At 40.7% G+C, this 18,255-nt stretch overlaps 2 protein-coding genes across 2 annotated transcripts in view; one reads left to right on the forward strand and one right to left on the reverse strand.

Moving 5' to 3' along the window:
* The window catches only part of gas7a (growth arrest-specific 7a), a 57,692-nt gene extending 52,602 nt beyond the window's left edge, over positions 1 to 5,090 (forward strand). Inside the window, exon 14 of the mRNA XM_084131041.1 lies at positions 490 to 5,090. Coding sequence (XP_083987167.1) covers positions 490 to 603 — 114 coding nt within the window. The 3' untranslated portion in view covers positions 604 to 5,090. The remainder of the gene's footprint in view (positions 1 to 489) is intronic.
* A 150-nt stretch (positions 5,091 to 5,240) lies between these two features.
* On the reverse strand, positions 5,241 to 7,537 carry rcvrna (recoverin a). The gene is made up of 3 exons (XM_084131124.1): positions 6,980 to 7,537; positions 6,566 to 6,677; positions 5,241 to 6,465 (listed from the first exon to the last, which is right to left on the reverse strand). The coding sequence occupies exons 1-3, from the start codon at positions 7,358 to 7,360 to the stop codon at positions 6,347 to 6,349; spliced, it is 612 nt and encodes a 203-aa protein (XP_083987250.1). The 5' UTR covers positions 7,361 to 7,537; the 3' UTR covers positions 5,241 to 6,346.
* Positions 7,538 to 18,255: the final 10,718 nt, after the last annotated feature.

The raw sequence follows: 18,255 nt of genomic DNA on the forward strand, positions 1-18,255 counted from the left end.
GCCAGAGTAAAATATTATTACAATTTAAGCTGTTTCCTACTTTAATATGTTGTGAAATGTAATTTATTCCTGTGATCAAAGCTGAATTTTTCAGCATCATTACTCCAGTCTTCAGTGTCTCATGATCCTTCAGAAATCACTCTAATATGATGATTTGATGCTCAAGAAACATTTCTGATTATTATGAATGTTGAAAACAGTTGTGCTTCTTTATATTTTTGTAGAAACCATCATACCTTTTTTTAGGACTATTTGATTAATAGAACAAACAGCATTTATTTGAAACAGAAATCTTTTTGTAAAATTATAAAGGTGTATTCTGGCACGTTTGATCTATTTAATGTGTCCTTGCTGAATAAAAGTAATAATTTCTTTAAAAAATAAATAAAAATAAAAATACCTAACTGCAAACTTTTGTAGTGTACATTTTGTAGCAGTGTACTTGGTAGCTAACATCTCAGACCTTTTTTGACTGCTCTTGTTTCTTAGACGCTGGAGCCGGTGGACCAGCTCCTGCAGAGTGTGGACCCAGCCAAAGACAGAGAGCTCTGGGTAAAGGAACACAAGACAGGAGATCTGAGACCTGTGGACATGGACATCTAGACCGACCACACACACACACACACACACACACACACACACACACACACACACACACACACACACACACACACACACACACACACTAACACTAACACATTATACTATATGAATCTACCTGCATGCCTGTCTACCTGAGTACTTCAACCTCTCAGCCAAAGCCATACAGGTATCACCCCTTGAAGCACTGCTTGTTTTGTGGATTTCCACTGAAAATATCAGATAATTACAAAATCAAAGCTTTATAGAAGATTTTCTTAATGTCATGTGGAATGAGTGTCAGGAAAGGACAGCAGACGCATTATGATATTGAGTAGCCATCCATATAATCCTGCATGTCCTTTGAATAACTTTAAGATGCTACTAAAGACTTCCCAGTAGGTCTATTACATTAACATGAAAAAAAAAAAAAAAATAGTCAAGGCTCCATTGATAAAGATCTGAACAAATACTGTACAGTAAAACACCTGTTTGTTTAATTGCAGCGGTGGATGCCTGTTAAACAAATTTCATTCAATCAATTTTTTTTATTTTTATCTTTTTGGTGTTAAAGTGATAGTGTACACACATTGAACTACACAGCTAGTTGTGGATATCTATAGTTCCCTCGATTAAAGTGTGTGTCTAAAGCTGCGTTCACACTGCCAGCGATGTTATGAATGACATTCACGGATGTTATTCCATGTTGTAGATACCGAATCCGTTTCCTTGCCGCTAAAAACAAACATTTTGTAGGGAAAAGACTAAATATAAATGGAATCGGTACATAAAATGCTTATATTAAAGATGAACGAGAAACGGCGAGTGCTCTGTGTCATCGCTGCCATTTATCTGCTGTGAAAGCACAAGCGCAGGTCTATCTGGGTTCATGAAACTATTCGGTCAGCATGGTGAGAACCACCGTATGCACACAGAGACATACCATAAATTAGAGGAAAGCTGCTAACCAATAACTTCTTCGACGAAACTCCACTGACGGATCACGTGCTCTCCAATGACTCCACTCCTATTGGTTGTTGCTCTCGAAAGTAAATTTAATTTGCTTAAAGTTAAACATATCTCAACTTTGGCCCTGTTTACACCTGGTATAAAGATGCATTTTGGTCGATTGGATCACAAGTGGACGACGCTAAATACAAGTGTAAACTGGGTCTAAAACGTCCCACTTCCCAAGGTAGTTGAAAACGCATTAGACTGGATTGCTTTCGTAGTGTAAACGCCCATGTGGTCGAATGCATACGAACAGCCACTAAAGACCGCCTACTCTCTGCCTACTGACTTAATGCGTAAACATTAAGGGAAGCGCGCTAGCCAGATGGGATTTCAACTTTGACGGCTGAAGACCCAAGTTTGGTTTGAAGATGAAAAATATACCAAGCACAACGTTCTCTCACCATTCCTGATTTCTAACATGCTCTCACAGCGTTTGGCGTGGTCGTAAGGTCCTTGCACACTGAGTCCGAATTAAAAATGACGTCACGTTCTGTCATTCCCGTTTACACACTGCCTCCGAAACTTTCGCCCGTCATAAAAAAATTTGTATCGGGTTCTATTTTCTGCGTTTTTTGCATCCGTAGCAATCATTTTGAGACGTGTTTTGACAATTCAGAGCCACCGAATGACGAATACAAAAAAAACTCTTACGAAAATTTCGGACTCGGTGTGCAAGGACCTTTATGCTGTCAGAGCAGGAACAAAAGCTGCTGTTCTCCGTGTGTTTTTACGTCATCTCCAAGCGCGTTCATATGTAAATTGCACGAGCTTATTTCATCTATTAGTTCAAAAGATCTGAAAAAACCCATAGATTTACTGACCCATAGACCCTCCCCTTAAAGAAATCAGGACAGAAGTGTTTGAAAGTGAACAAAAGAGACGGATTAAAACACCAGGTGTAAACGGGAATGTGTCTCCCTCATCTACTTGTGATCCAATCGACCAAAGCGCATTTTAATACCAGGTGTAATGGTCACTGTACCGGGTGTAATGGTCGTCAATGGTCACTGTTGCTCATGTCGTCTGAAATCGCCAGCTCTCCATTGGAATGAATGGGATCATGTCGCTTTGTTGCTGCGCGTCGCTGGTGGTGTGAACGCAGCTTAACATTATGATGATTGTTTCAGTCTGAACAGACAGCTTCTGAATGCCATATAGGTGTTCAAAGACTTCAAAAACAATCCAACCTTAGCATAACCAGCATCAAAGTTAAAGAGGGGGGGGGATGCTAAAGCATATCATTGTTCAGTGGTTATATTGTTAAATCTTTACTGTATTGAGAAAAAGGTTTTTTTTTGCAAAAAGGAATGCAATGGAAAGTTTTTAATGCTATTTTCACAAACTACACATAATCTGCTGGCAAATCTACAGCCTTCCTTATGAAAGAGGGGCCAGGTTGCATTGTCGAAGTATGGAATTGATATATTTTCATATTTTTGCAGATTTATTTTACAGAAAAGCATGTTTTGTCTAAATGTAGGACTAGTTCTTGTATGGTTAATGGAAAAATTGATGTGTAATTTGAGTGGTGCTGGTTAGTCCATTGATTGTGTTCATGGAAGATGTGTGAACTAACCAGGACTCGATAGCTAAGTCATATAATTTTTCCCAGTTAAAGCCAAGAAATCCTCTTATGCAGCCAGTTTTACTCTGATGGCATCCAAATTTCTTCTGTAAGTTGCACTAAAGCAACTTCTAAACGATACTGTTTCTTAATGGTGAAATTATATGGTTTGGCTGTAGAATCCCGGAGTCAATCAAAGGTGGATCATATGTGAATTATAATGATTTGAGTTATAATGTACACCTTTTAGTGCCTAAAGGTAAATTGCCTTGGAATGTTCACAATCTATTCTGTTACGTGTTTGTACATAACTGTAAATATGTGCGTGGCGTTTTTTTGTCTGTAATTGTTGTCAGGCTCATCCTACATCATGCTCATCTCTCTGTAGTCTTCGTCATAATATGTTTTAACTGATACGTAAACATTTGACTGATGGATGCCACAGTTTTCTGCTGAATGCACATTATTATCATAGGCAGCTAATTATCACACTGTTCAAACCGCTCAGCTATAATACTGGAAGATATATGACACATTTCAATTTTCAAACTTTATACAGTAATATTGAGAAATTTGATATATTTATATAGCACAGGAAGTCAAAGCACACTTTGGGAAAAGAAAAATATCTGTGCTTTCGTTTAGATTTGTATTTATTTTTACTATTGGTCAATATGATAAGAAATAGTGGTTAGAGTTAGATAAATACACAACCCAATCAAATCAAGCATAGAATTTGTTTGAAAAAATTAAAAAATGTTGCTTGTTGCCTGAGATAAACTCACAGTATATGTATGCGCACCAGGAATACATGATGGGAATTTAATTGGATTTTATGTACTCAGCTAAGAACATTGTAAAATGCACATAAGCATGTCCGATAATGTGAAAGTAAATCTAAAATGGATAAGTAAAAAATGCTGTACCATGAAAGGTAATGCATTCAGGTTATCGTTTACTTTATTATTTCCTTTATATCAAGTTACTAACAATCATTCTCTTTTCACCTAACATAGGGTATGACTGGTTTACATTTGCTGTTTAGCATGTAACAAGTTTTACTGTATTGCATTGCCCAAGCTATTCTAGAACTACATGTTGCAGAAGTCGTATTGAAAATTGATGTCAATGGTGTGCATTGTGTATTCTGAAAAACTGTTCAGTTGAATGTCTGTGTTCCAAACTAGATCTTTTATATATATATATATATACAGTATATACATAATATTGTAAATGTTGATTTATTTGCTCTCAACTTAATAGTCTTCGTTGATAAAATTCATTTATCAACATGTTTATGAAGATATGATGTTTATGTTGAATTTGCCCTGGAAATCACTACATTGTCTATTATAATAATAAAATCAACTCTAATTGTTTATCACCACTGAGGTTTCTTCTTTTGAACAACATTAGCACGTATAAAATTTTATTTTATTTTATTTTTTATTTTTTTATTTTTTTTATTTTATTTCATTTTTGAGCCAGCCATCCAAATAACTGTTCACTGAAGAAGTATCTACCATAACTTAATGCAAATTTTTTGTATTCCTTCAGAATGCATGCCAACTTTTGAATGGCCGTCAATGGAGAAAGATGTTTTTTGCCTGCAAAGTGTGTAGAGGCTGACTGCTCAAGCTAACCAGCCAAACCTTGACCCGCTGGTTCAAAACAAAGGCAGGCCAAACCAAAAACCAGGTGATTCAGGTTTAATGCAACTCTAGTAATAATGTTCCTCTATGTGTTTTTGCATGTGACCATTCAGCCTGTTTTTCATTGAGTCAAAAGCAACCATGCTGCAGAGCTCTGGCCATTGTTTTGCAGCTCGTTGTCCTAGGGTTGAATCCAGGCCATGCATTAGCCTGATCCAAAGACGGCTTTAAGAAAAGAAAGAGGTAAGCCCCTGCGCTTCAGGCTTGTCCTTAGAGATTTGGCCGTAAGCATTGTCAACATGATAAAGATATACTTGGGGTGAGAGCCCTTTCTACTATTCAAGTTTAGTACGTCTAAACGTGTTTGGAGACTCTAATCTCACTCCGAACTCAATCGGTTGAGCCGAGCTAAAGTTCCAGCTAAATATCCATTTTGAGACAGCTTTGTTTTTATGTGATAATATCATGTACAAAAGTAGGTCATTGACAACAAGTAGTGGTTACATGATATTACCAATTATTTGCACTGAAAATCAACTAAAAAATATTGATTGATTGAAAAAGAAAAGAACAAGGACAACACACGTTAACATTTGTACTTATCTAAAACTTCAGGCTGCTATATTATTTTTCAAATACATGGACAGAAACCACAGTCAATTGTGACTGTCATGTCCACTTTTGTTCCAACACTACAATAGTAATCTTGGATCTAAAATGGACAGAAAAAGTGTTTGGTTACACTCAAGGTGTCCTTGTTACAGAGTAATTATACATTTGAACACAGAGTAATATCAATTAACAGCATGCACTTACTAAAGGGTAGGGTTAGGTTCTGGTTTAGGATTAGTTGCTTGTAATTATGCATAATTTACTGTTACTTATTACTACAGTAAGAAGATGTAACATATGTAGCAAGGACACTGTAAAACAAAGTGTTACCCCAAGTCTTTAAATGGCTAATTGGCATTGGTGGATTGATGAGTAATGACATAGACTTAGAGTAGATATGTATTCCTAAATTTTTCATGTAAAAATTCTCACCATCACTATACATCCCAAAAAACACAGTACAAGAAATTTGTTCTATAAAAATGACCCAGCCAGCTGCTAAACAGATTCTGATGAATGCATGTTGAGCGCTTAAACCACCTTAAACCTGAAGGGATCTAAAAGAGGAGAGCCACTGGACCCTGCGGATTTGTCTCACCCGACCTTCAGATCCTAAGAGGATTGCATATGCTAGAGTTGGACTGTTAACATGAGCCTAATTGCTCTTATTGATTGGACTCTAAAAACAATGGAAATAGCAATGACTTAAAAGGCCCTTCAGGTAGATGTGGTGGTGGTCCATGACAGAAGTCTTGTGTGTATTATAAGAAAAGCTAGGTTTGTCTGGTTCATAACTCTGACGTGTTTATGGATAGCGTATCTGTATGTGTCCAGTATGTGACCTGGAGAAGCAGTCTGGTTCGTGTAGGTTTGGTTTCAAATGAATAGAAACGAAGCTCCGATCAGTCTCATGGGAATGTGGTCATTAATGCTTCTTTTCCTTGAGTTTTTCCTGAATCTTCTTTGGCTCGTCGAACTGTATCAACCTCAAGATGTCTTTGTTTTCCATGACACCCTGAATGAATTCCCCCTCTTCGATCTTATCTGTGAAGACAATGAGACATTGTGAAAATGCATGGATTATGAGCACACGGCATGATTCACGTATTCTATAGCAATAGCACATATTATGATGAGTTATTACCATCATCTTTCTTTCCGAAAAAGGTCCAAATTTTGTCTGCTCGCTTTTCTGGTGTGTCCTCGTCTTCCGGAAGGTTTTTCTGGTCTTCGTCCGGAATCATGTTGAATATCGACTGTTCCCAGAAGAATACAAAATATAAAAATTCTGTCACTTTTAACATAATACTAATAACTGACACATTTACAACTAAGTGATTGAGACTTGTATTACACCAGGGGGTGTAATCTATCCTGAGCTTCTTGAGCCATCTGTTCACAACTGTTGGACTGTTACCTACATACTACAACTTGCTACTAAATGCCACGAGCAGTGGCTGCAAACAAACCCCTAAGCCTTGCACACTTTCCATACTCAGTCAACAGCTAATGCATTAAATTGTCTTGTATGTTAAAGCCAATATTGACCAATACTCACCCGTACAATCTCCTGCACCTCGTTTTTACTGATGGTCCCGTTGCCGTCTACATCATACAGAGCAAACGCCCATTCCAGTTTGCGTGTGGTCTTGCCTGACGAGGTAAGGTGCAGCGCCACAATGTACTCCTTAAAGTCCAAGGTTCCATCTGCGTTGGTGTCAAAGCTGCGGAAGACATGCCTAGCGTAGGCGGAAGGATCCGCATCTGGGAAGAAACTGGCGTAGATGCCCTCAAACTGTTCTTTGGTGATGCGTCCAGTGGGACACTCTTTGAGGAAGCTGGCGTACCATGTGCAGAGCTCTTCCTCCGTGTATTTGGTGTTCAACTTCAGATCATCCAGAATCTCTTTGGACAAAGCACCGCTCTTACTGTTCCCCATATTCCCAAGCTGTACACGAGTAAAAGGGACGGATTTGCTGAGTTTCTTCTTGCTTTCACCCACCCTCCTCGATTACCTCCTCCTTTCTCCAACCAGAACAACAGGATGGCGTTGTGCTTAGTACTGGCGTTGACCCCTCTTTGGGCTTGGCTCCCCCTGACAACTCCTCTAAGTGCTGAATTGGATTATGTATATCTCTATTTAAATCCAGACAGGCTTTCTGAAAGATTAGTTAGTTACGTAACACCACTTCTGATGAGTGCTGCATTATGTTGCTTTGCTCCTTTATGACGTGGTTTAACAATACAAGGATGGCAAACAAAACTCTGCACTTTGCTATAAAATTACCAGTCATCAAGTGTGATGAGCAACTGGGCTGCCATTTTGCTCATAGAGTCCGGTTTCTACATGTTGTTTGGGGGCTCTACATGGGGGTTCATTTTACAGTAAGACCCACCAGCTTACAAGACCATCTGCTGTTACTCTAATTGGACTAATTAACAGACAGGGTTGTGTTACTGTAATGCCTTAAACATCCCAGAGGTGCATTTATGAATAGGAAAACACTGCACAAGCTGCATTGTTGTTATGTTACAAAAATATAAACAATGTGTAGTTTCATGTTATATACTGTAAGTATGGTATGGGTATCTTCAGGAAGCATTATTTTGGTGCTTTGCAGTTACAATTTACTTAAGTCTGATGTTACACGTCACCGTTTTCCAAACCAGCAAAACTCCAAACCAGCAAAATCAAACAACAAATGGTGCTACACACTACCAAATCATGATCCTAACCTTCATTTCCATACTGAAATCTCATATGGCCAGACAGTGATTCATTTTTTTTTTGACTTGTTAAAGTATTGGTGTCCAGGATGCCGTGAGTCCATATGTAATCTACAAGTTTTAAAAGCGTAGCTTAAATGTGTGATGTGAATAAATAGTGTTCTCAATTACACTGAGTTGAAGCTTGGACCCAGAACCAGTAGAACCAGTATTCCTCATGTCATGACTTAACAAGCGGATAGAGAATTGAATCAAGTCATGAGGCCTGACAAGGGCATCCATCTTGCTTCCAACATCTTTGCACAAATTAGATTTTTTTTATTTTATTTTAATGTTCCATGAGTTTCAAATAGGATTGTTGCATTTTGCAGTCTATCTGACCAGTGTTGTACAACTTATGACCTTTATTCATAGGTTTAGTTTGTCATCCCTCCATAAATGTACCTCTTTTGTCAGTCATGACCTGTCAATGATCCTTACTTGATTTGCTTCCCAATCATAAAAGTAGATCAGTTCCATTCACTCTTAAAAATAAAGGTTTCTTTATTGGTATCTATGGTTCCATGCAGAAACTTTAACACCCATGAAAACTTTCCATTACACAAAATGTTCTTTTTAATAGAAAAAGCTTCTTCAGACTAAGAAAGATTATTTTTACAAACTGTTCCCTGAAAGGTTCTTTGGGGGACCAAAACGGGTTCTTCTGTGGCATTGCTGTGAAAACCTTATAGTGTACAGGAATAGTGTGGACTTACATTACACCACATCTTCAGCTAATAAAGAATGCTCTTGTTGTGGTTTGGGGAGGAGAGTCTCCTTTAGTAGCATCAGAGGACATGACTTTAATTAGAATACTATTTTCTATATTTCTAACACATTGGATGTTGGAACCCTGTCATATGTGTCATGTTGATTAGTGTTACTTTTTTTTTTTCATTTGATGTGATTTATTTTGGTTGTGCTGGAGTTATTTTGCTGGGTGAGTGTGCTTTTGTTTGGATGGTGAACAGCTTGAGCTACTGACCTCTCTAAACTCATTAGCACACATTGCCTATTTGTGTTGCCTCAAGTCATGGAGGTCAATACTGCTCTACTAAGCAGATTATGACTGACGACAGATCTGCCAGCCAAAAAGGGAAACTGATCTTATTGATATTGTGTCTGCTGTGCTTTAATTAGCTTAGCTTTTTAGGGTATGTTTACACCACAACGATGTGCTCAAAAACGTAAAAGTTTTTCCTTTGCGCTTTGAAAAGTTTTGTGTACAGACAACAGCGTTGTCAAAACCATCCCCGTTCACACGGATCCGCAAAATGCTTTATTATGCAAAGCGTCTCTGCTGGTCGTAGTAGTGGTGCAGTAAATAGTGGTGCAGAACTCTATATCTTGAGCAGCACAAAAACCTGTAGTCCGCCATTGTTGTTTTGTACTTGTGCATGCCTATAGACTGAACATGTAATTTACATGGAGATGATAATGGCGTCAGTGGGTTGGGAAACACACTATGGTGTCTATGTCTGACACCATATACATCCCTATGATGACTGTTGCACTGAAGAAGCCCAGACTACTGGTCAAATCCAGGCCACACACACTTCAGCTATTAAGTATCCAGCCTCCTATCCGCACCAGAACCTTCTCAAAATTTTGATGATAGGCTTCCTTTAAATGTTTTGTTTGTTTGGGGACCCTAGTGAAAAATAAATTGTCACAATTATGTTCTGGCTTGTCTGCACCTGTTCTTGTTAGTCCCTGATTAGTTAACCTTCATCCACCTGTGTCTAGTTATTTCCCTCATTTACCCTGTGTGTATATTCTCCCAGTTCAGTTCAGTCCCTTGTCGGTTATTATACGTGTCTATATATTATACACGCTGTTGTGTTCTGTTCACCTGCCTGTGTACATTAAAGCTTTGTTATATTTTGGAATCAAGCATCATCTGTCTGCTTCATCAACCAAAGCATGACATAAATATACTTAACTGTATTTTAAATACATTTATTTTATGCTAAGTATTCTACAAATACATTTACATATTGTGTACTTAATATAAATACCCTGCAATTGTTCTTTTAGTATACTAAATTGGTATACTTAAAGTCTGCTAAATTGGAACAGGTAATTTTGTACTTAGTGTAATTAAGTTATCCAGAAATAGTGCTGAAGTTCAACTAAAGATATGCTTAAGTATATTTGATTGTGCTAAAGTGAAACTATTTCAGGTATACTTTAGGAACACTTTAAATATCTTGCATTTAAAGACTGATATCATACAGAGATCATATGATCCTTACTAATAGTGATATTAAAACACATTTTTGGCTTAATATTAATAAATGTGCATTGTGCAATAAAGAAGTACTCCAAATAAAGTTTAATTATAATATTTATATCATTAAGTCACAAGCGATATGTCAGTAAATATGTTAATGAATTTGTAGTTTACTGTTGTATAATATCAAGGAAATACAATTACCCTGCCTACTTATCTATTGTAGATGCCTTTTTGTTACACATATTTAGCCAGTGAATATAATGCATATACAATGTACAATGTATACACAATGCATATACTGTATTGGCAGAGATGTACAGTAATTGTTAGTTATGTGCATTTGTGTGTGTGTGTGTGTGTGTGTGTGTGCTCAAGGACACAAAAGACTGTGGTTCTACTGTGGTTCTACTCCTAGAAAGGAGTATAAAGGAAATCAGCCATTTTGGTTGAGTTTACTGGAGTTCAAGCACATGAAAAGGTGGACAGCTTGCACCTGCGATGCCTTGAGAAGGATCTTGGAAAGTTTGGGAAAGTTACAACTTGCGTCAATCAAGAAGATTAGAACCTAACTTTGGTGGGAAACAACAGGAGTATAAAAGACTGATGAGTTGATTGCCTCTTTGGATACTGATACGTCATTAAACCCCAGACGCCTAGAAGCCCAGAGCTGAGGACAAGAAACCCAGAGCTGAGGACAAGAAACCCAGAGCTGAGGACAAGAAACCCAGAGCTGAGGACAAGAAACCCAGAGCTAAGGACAAGAAACCCCAAGCTGAGGACAAGAAACCCAGAGCTGAGGACAAGAAACCCAGAGCTGAGGACAAGAAACCCCAAGCTGAGGACAAGAAACCCAGAGCTGAGGACAAGAAACCCAGAGCTAAGGACAAGAAACCCCAAGCTGAGGACAAGAAACCCAGAGCTGAGGACAAGAAACCCAGAGCTGAGGACAAGAAACCCCAAGGTGAGGACAAGAAACCCAGAGCTGAGGACAAGAAACCCCAAGGTGAGGACAAGAAACCCAGAGCTGAGGACAAGAAACCCAGAGCTGAGGACAAGAAACCCAGAGCTGAGGACAAGAAACCCCAAGGTGAGGACAAGAAAGCCCAAGCTGAAAACAAGAAGCCCAGAGCTGAAGACAAGAAACCCCACGTGGAAGACAACATGCCCAGAGCTGACTACACCTTTGACTCAAAGCGTGATTATAGTTTTATTTGCCTTTATATTTTTATTTATTATAAAAAGAAAAGTAACCAATTTAAATAAATTTAATTGACTACAAAAACTGCCTGAGGCTTGATTTATAGTGTTTTTAAAGACTTTGAACAAGAACATAGAGTATATTACAGAGAAGTTTTCTGACCACATTGTAAGTAATTTAAAATGCCTTATAATTTAGGCCACACTCGAATTTCTTTACCTAACCTGAGATTAATCAAAAATAAGTTTAGAGGTGTTAAGATCAAAGTACACCACACAAAACAATACATATGAAATACATGCATTTTGGTATGGTTTTTTTGTTGCTTTTTTTCTTCTTCTTTTTCACTAGGGAACATTACTATGCTGTAAGGGCAGAATTTCCAAAGACAACTTTTGCCAACAGTGCACATGTAACAATGAGCAATTTGTAAATACAATTAATTTGTAAAATATTTAAGTACTACTTCAGTAATTTAGTTTTGTTTAATTCTCTGACCTGATATGATTAAATGTACAATACAATTAATTGTATTTGAGTTCTACTTGTTGAGTTTACAGGAAATGTGTTTAGAGTGCCAAAAAGATAATCATGAAGTTTTATAATTATGACCTTTACCTTTTCAATAATTTACCCACACTTTGAATATTAGGTAGACTATTGCTTAATTCAATTCAAATTTATTTCTATAGCACTTTTCACAGTTTTGCATGGTTGCAAAGCAGCTTACATAGCCTACATATAGAATGTACTGTAGTCACAAAAGTATAGTTATGACAAATAATGAAAACAAAATATAGTCAATTTGAAATGGTGAAAGACATTCATGTACCTGATCAGAAGTTTTATGCATTGGAGTGTATTATTCATAATATAATCCGATGCAGCTACTGTAGGGGAGAGCCGGGACGATTGAAACGCGGGACGGATGAAACATTGAGATTTCCTTGAAAACCACTCATGTATGTCAAATTTCGTCAGCACGTACAGCACGCAATGCCTACCAGACTCGCGAAAACATTTCTTCTGTTTGATTTCTTCTGCTTCATTTCTTCTGTCTGAAAGCTGTTTTTGAGTGCGGTTCATGAATTCTTTCGTGCGGTACTTTTTTTTGACTGACAAGTTGTATTTATTGTTTCATGTGCCATTGTAATGATAATACAGAAGGTGTATTAGTACTGCAACACACCCTTAAGTGTGCAATATCAGAGTTTTTTAGTTTAAGGGCAAAACAGGTTTAACTGGCAGGAGGCGCTGTCGGGACGGTTGAAACAAGTGTTTCAGTCAAGGCAGGGACGGACTGGGACTAAAAAACGGCCCTGGACTTTGACTAGGCCCGGCCCAAAGCAATCGGCGCGCGGAAACTCGACAACAACAACAATAACGCCTGGCATGAGTGTCACAAGACTTTAATTGTGGCTCATGATACTATACCATCCAAATTATAGCAATAGCACTGATGTTGACTAGATGTTGTGTTAAAAGCATATTATTCTAGATTAACTTGAATACTCACATATAAATGGACTTGGTCTAAGCTCAACCTGAATAAACAAATGATGGAATGGATTTAAAAAAAAAAAAAACAGGTTTTATTCAAAGATAGCATGGATGGAATAGATTATATAATATGCTGTTATAACAGCATATTATACAATCTATTCCATGCTGTCTTAAAATGAATTTATTACTTAATAATCTTAATTAATTTATGCAGTAATTAATCTTACTGCACAAATAATAATACCACATCTAAATGAAAATACACCATTACAAATGTAACCAAAGTTTGTAAGCATTAACTGTAACGTTACCAACATTTTTAAAAGTAAAAGCACAACATATTTCTTAATATTAGCTACTGCATGTGGCATTTTACAGCTAAAATGTTGAAGTTTAGCTGTTTTAACTACTGTAATCATTAAAAACGTAGCAACCTGAATATCACTTCCTAACATCATCCCTAGCAAGTAACTCTCTTTCTCCTCTCATGTTCCATACTTACTTGCCCTGGATCTGCCTGTGGAACCAGCTCATCTTTCTGTCCCTCATCACTGGTGGCATGTTGCTGCATAGCTGTCTGGCTCACTTCTTCACTGCTGCTAATATTTAACTGCGAGGTGCTGCTGCTGGCTGTGCTGCTAAATATTTCAGTTAGTTTGCGATATTTAGCGGCTTCAGTATCTAAATTCCGCAAAAAAAATTTCTCTCGCCTTCTCAGCCACACCCTTTTCTTTCCGTTTTTTTACCCGCGGCCGCGTTGCATATTGTTTGCTTGTTTCTATGCTTCTATCTAACGTCTATGCTTTTCCTTACTTGGCGGCCACGGCCAGTGCAGCTGGCATCCAACTTAAAGGTGCATTGCTGCCACCTACAGTACTGGAGTGTGAAACAGATTAGTGGGGGGAAAAAACAGGTGATGACTGCGTGCGTGGCCGCGGGTGGTGGGCCGGCCCGCCGGCCGTCCTGGAGTACCGGCCGTTCTGTGATTCTCCAGATCACACAGATGGCCAGTCCGCCCCTGAGTCAAGGGGGTAATCCAGCATCCAGAAAGCGTCTTACCTTCTATGGGGGCATCCATTGGCTAACAAACCATCACCTGCTGTTAGCATTCCATTGACTCCCATTCATTTTGGTGTCACTTTGACAGCGAATAACTTTACATCTGAGGCGTTTAAAGACTCCATTTGTCCATTGTTTATTTCTAAAGAAACACGACAATGTATAAAAGGCTCCATTACCTTGTGTCTTACGTTATGGCCCCGCAGAAGCGTTTTTTGTAAAAATAGGCTAACGATTGCATCATATCCATGCAACTCTCTGTCGTACAGTGGAGAAATTACCATATAGACAGGAGGAGAAGCTTGCAGGCAATCGGGGGGACGTGGAGGCATAATTCAAGAATACTTACCAAAAGTTGCTCCTGCTCCTAGCTCATGGACAGCTCCTACTCATGCTCTCCGTCTCTGCAAGATTTGGAAGGGAATGATTCAGATTTCTCTTGGCACAGCTACTAGAAGACTTACAACTGTCAGACAGGTTGCTCACGTCACATCTACGTCATCAAGCTCAGTTTGAGGCTGCGCAGTACGCTCAGCCATCAGGAAGAGAGTGCTTCTAATTGACTTCACTGGTCTCCGTCGAAGTCTATGGGGTCGCTGTGTCCATTTCTTTTACTGTCTATGGTTTCAACCGTCCTGACAACACCTCCTGTTAAACCTGGTCATAGTGTGACCATATTAACAGCGGTTTTCCTATGTGTTTAAGCATTAAATAAAGTGTTTTGCAATAATTAATGAAATATTTAACCATAAACCTACAGAAAATGCCAAGAATAAGGAAAAAAACTACAAGGAGAGGAGAGGTTGAGCCAGAGGTATATGAAAGGGCCTATTTAGATATAGTGTCTAGGGAGGTCAGCATTAGGTGTGCAGCTGAAATACATGGCCTCAACCATGTCACCCTGTCACACTACGTGAAGAGGAGAGCTGAGACACTGATTTCACTGCAAATGCCCTGCCTCCTGCATGGGAGAACAAGGAGATGAAGGACTGGCTCACATCATTTCTCCAGCGTGCCACCTTCCCTGTCCATATGTTGCCCCCAAGCCACCAGCATTCAGCGCGCAACCAGTTTCAATGAGAACAATGTGAACTCCTTCTACCTTAATTTGCAGAAGGTCCACGGCGAAGTATATTTGGAACGGACAGAGTGATAGCCGCCATGGGGGAGCGGCAGGTAGGAGAAATGATTTCTGGGGAGAAGGGGAACATTGGTCACCATCGCCTTACATGTCCCCCCATTCTTCATATTCCCTAGTATGCTAATATGAACCTTTAAATTAAAATAAATTACAAAATATGTTTGTAATAATATGTACATAAGTTACTTGGCAGTTGTTGTTAATAAAAACAAGCATTAGATGAATAGTTGCCATTTAAACTGTAATGTTTCATCCGCCCCACCCCTGTGTGTCCCAGGCGGGACGATTGAAACAAGCACAAGTACCGTTCAAAGTCAATTTTTACTTAAATTATTCTATATTTGTACCGAATAACACATGATACTAAGAGAACACATATGTGAATTGTTGATCACAAAAAAAATAAATAAAAATAAATCTATCTGTAACCTTATCTTAGAAAACGACGTTTTCTGAAAAGTGTTTCAACTGTCCCGGCTTTCCCCTACTAATACACTTTTCCTTTTAATGGTACTTTAATGGCCTGTTAAACATTCAAAAGCCCTTAGGCTGTCAAAATATTATGAATTATTAAACTAATTATTAAAATGATACCAGTCCTCAAAAAAAAAAAAAACACACAAAAAGTTTGAAACAAATAAATTCAGAAACGTTAACTGAATAAAAAACTACATAAAATGCATTAAAATAATTTCAATTCATGTGTCATATTTAAAATGCGAGACCGTCAAACCATCCATCCATCCATCTTCTTCCGCTTATCCGGGGCCGGGTCGCGGGGGGAGCAGTCTAAGCAGAGATCCCCAGACTTCCCTCTCCCTAGACACTTCCTCCAGCTCTTCTGGGGGGACACCGAGGCGTTCCCAGGCCAGCCGGGAGACATAGTCTCTCCAGCGTGTCCTAGGTCTTCCCCGGGGTCTCCTCCCAGTGGGACGCGCCCGGAACACCTTCCCGGGAAGGCGTCCAGGAGGCATCCGGAACAGATGCCCGAGCCACCTCAGCTGACCCCTCTCGATGTGGAGGAGCAGCGGCTCTACTCTGAGCTCCTCCCGAGTGACCGAGCTTCTCACCCTATCTCTAAGGGATCGCCCAGCCACCCTGCGGAGAAAGCTCATTTCGGCCGCCTGTATCCGGGATCTTGTCCTTTCGGTCATGACCCAAAGCTCATGACCATAGGTGAGAGTAGGAACGTAGATTGACCGGTAAATCGAGAGCTTCGCCTTGCGGCTCAGCTCTTTCTTTACCACGACAGACCGGTACATCGACCGCATTACTGCAGAAGCTGCACCGATCCGTCTGTCAATCTCCCGTTCCATCCTTCCCTCACTCGTGAACAAAACCCCAAGATACTTAAACTCCTCCACTTGAGGCAGGAACTCTCCACCAACCTGAAGTGGGCAAGCCACCCTTTTCCGACTGAGGACCATGGCCTCGGATTTGGAGGTGCTGATTCTCATCCCAGCCGCTTCACACTCGGCTGCAAACCGTCCCAGTGCATGCTGAAGGTCCTGGCTTGATGAGGCCAACACGACAACTTCATCCGCAAAGAGCAGAGACGAAATCGTGTTGTCACCAAACCTGACACCCTCTGGCCCCTGGCTGCGCCTAGAAATTCTGTCCATAAAAATTATGAACAGAACCAGCGACAAAGGGCAGCCCTGCCGGAGTCCAACATGCACCGGGAACAAGTCTGACTTACTGCTGGCAATACGAACCAAGCTCCTGCTTCGGTCGTACAGGGACCGGACAGCCCTTAGCAAAGGGCCCCGGACCCCATACTCCCGGAGCACCCTCCACAGGCTGCCACGAGGGACACAGTCGAATGCCTTCTCCAAATCCACAAAGCACATGTGGACTGGTTGGGCAAACTCCCATGAACCCTCTAGCACCCCGTAGAGGGTATAGAGCTGGTCCAGTGTTCCACGGCCTGGACGAAAACCACACTGTTCCTCCTGAATCCGAGGTTCTACTATCGGCCGGATTCTCCTCTCCAGTACCTTGGCATAGACTTTCCCAGGGAGGCTGAGAAGTGTGATCCCCCTGTAGTTGGAACACACCCTCCGGTCCCCCTTCTAAAAAGAGGGACCACCACCCCGGTCTGCCATCCCAGAGGCACTGTCCCCGACTGCCACGCGATGCTGCAGAGGCGTGTCAGCCAAGACAGCCCCACAACATCCAGAGACTTGAGGTACTCAGGGCGGATCTCATCCACCCCCGGTGCCTTGCCACCGAGGAGTTTCTTGACTACCTCGGTGACTTCAGCTTGGGTGATGGACGAGTCCACCTCTGAGCCCTCAGCCTCTGCTTCCTCAATGGAAGACGTGACAGCGGGATTGAGGAGATCCTCGAAGTATTCCTTCCACCGTCCAATGACATCCCCAGTTGAGGTCAACAGCTCCCCACCTCTACTGTAAACAGCGTTGGTAGGGCACTGCTTCCCCCTCCTGAGGCGCCGGACGGTTTGCCAGAATCTCTTCGAGGCCAGCCGATAGTCCTTCTCCATGGCCTCACCGAACTCCTCCCAGGCCCGAGTTTTTGCCTCCACAACCACCCGGGCTGCAGTCCGCTTGGCCTGCCGGTACCCGTCAGCTGCCTCAGGAGTCCCACAAGCCAACCAGGCCCGATAGGACTCCTTCTTCAGCTTGACGGCATCCCTTACTTCCGGTGTCCACCACCGGGTTCAGGGATTGCCGCCTCGACAGGCACCGGAGACCTTACGGCCACAGCTCCGAGCGGCCGCTTCGACAATGGAGGTGGAGAACATGGTCCACTCGGACTCAATATCTCCAGCCTCCCTCGGGATCCGGTCGAAGCTCCGCCGGAGGTGGGAGTTGAAGATCTCTCTGACAGGAGACTCGGCCAAACGTTCCCAGCAGACCTTCACAGTACGCTTGGGTCTGCCGAGTCTGTCCAGCTTCCTCCCCCGCCATC

This window comes from Abramis brama, assembly GCF_963993115.1.
Source record: "Abramis brama genome assembly, chromosome: 1".
NCBI classification, from domain to species: Eukaryota; Metazoa; Chordata; class Actinopteri; order Cypriniformes; family Leuciscidae; genus Abramis; species Abramis brama.

Coding starts and splice junctions, on each gene's coding strand:
- rcvrna (XM_084131124.1), bottom strand. CDS start 7,360: ATGGGGAACAGTAAGAGCGGTGCTTTGTCCAAAGAGATTCTGGATGAT. Junction 6,678..6,979: donor AGGTGCAGGAGATTGTACGG/GTGAGTATTGGT, acceptor TTCTGGGAACAG/TCGATATTCAACATGATTCC. Junction 6,466..6,565: donor TTTCGGAAAGAAAGATGATG/GTAATAACTCAT, acceptor TTGTCTTCACAG/ATAAGATCGAAGAGGGGGAA.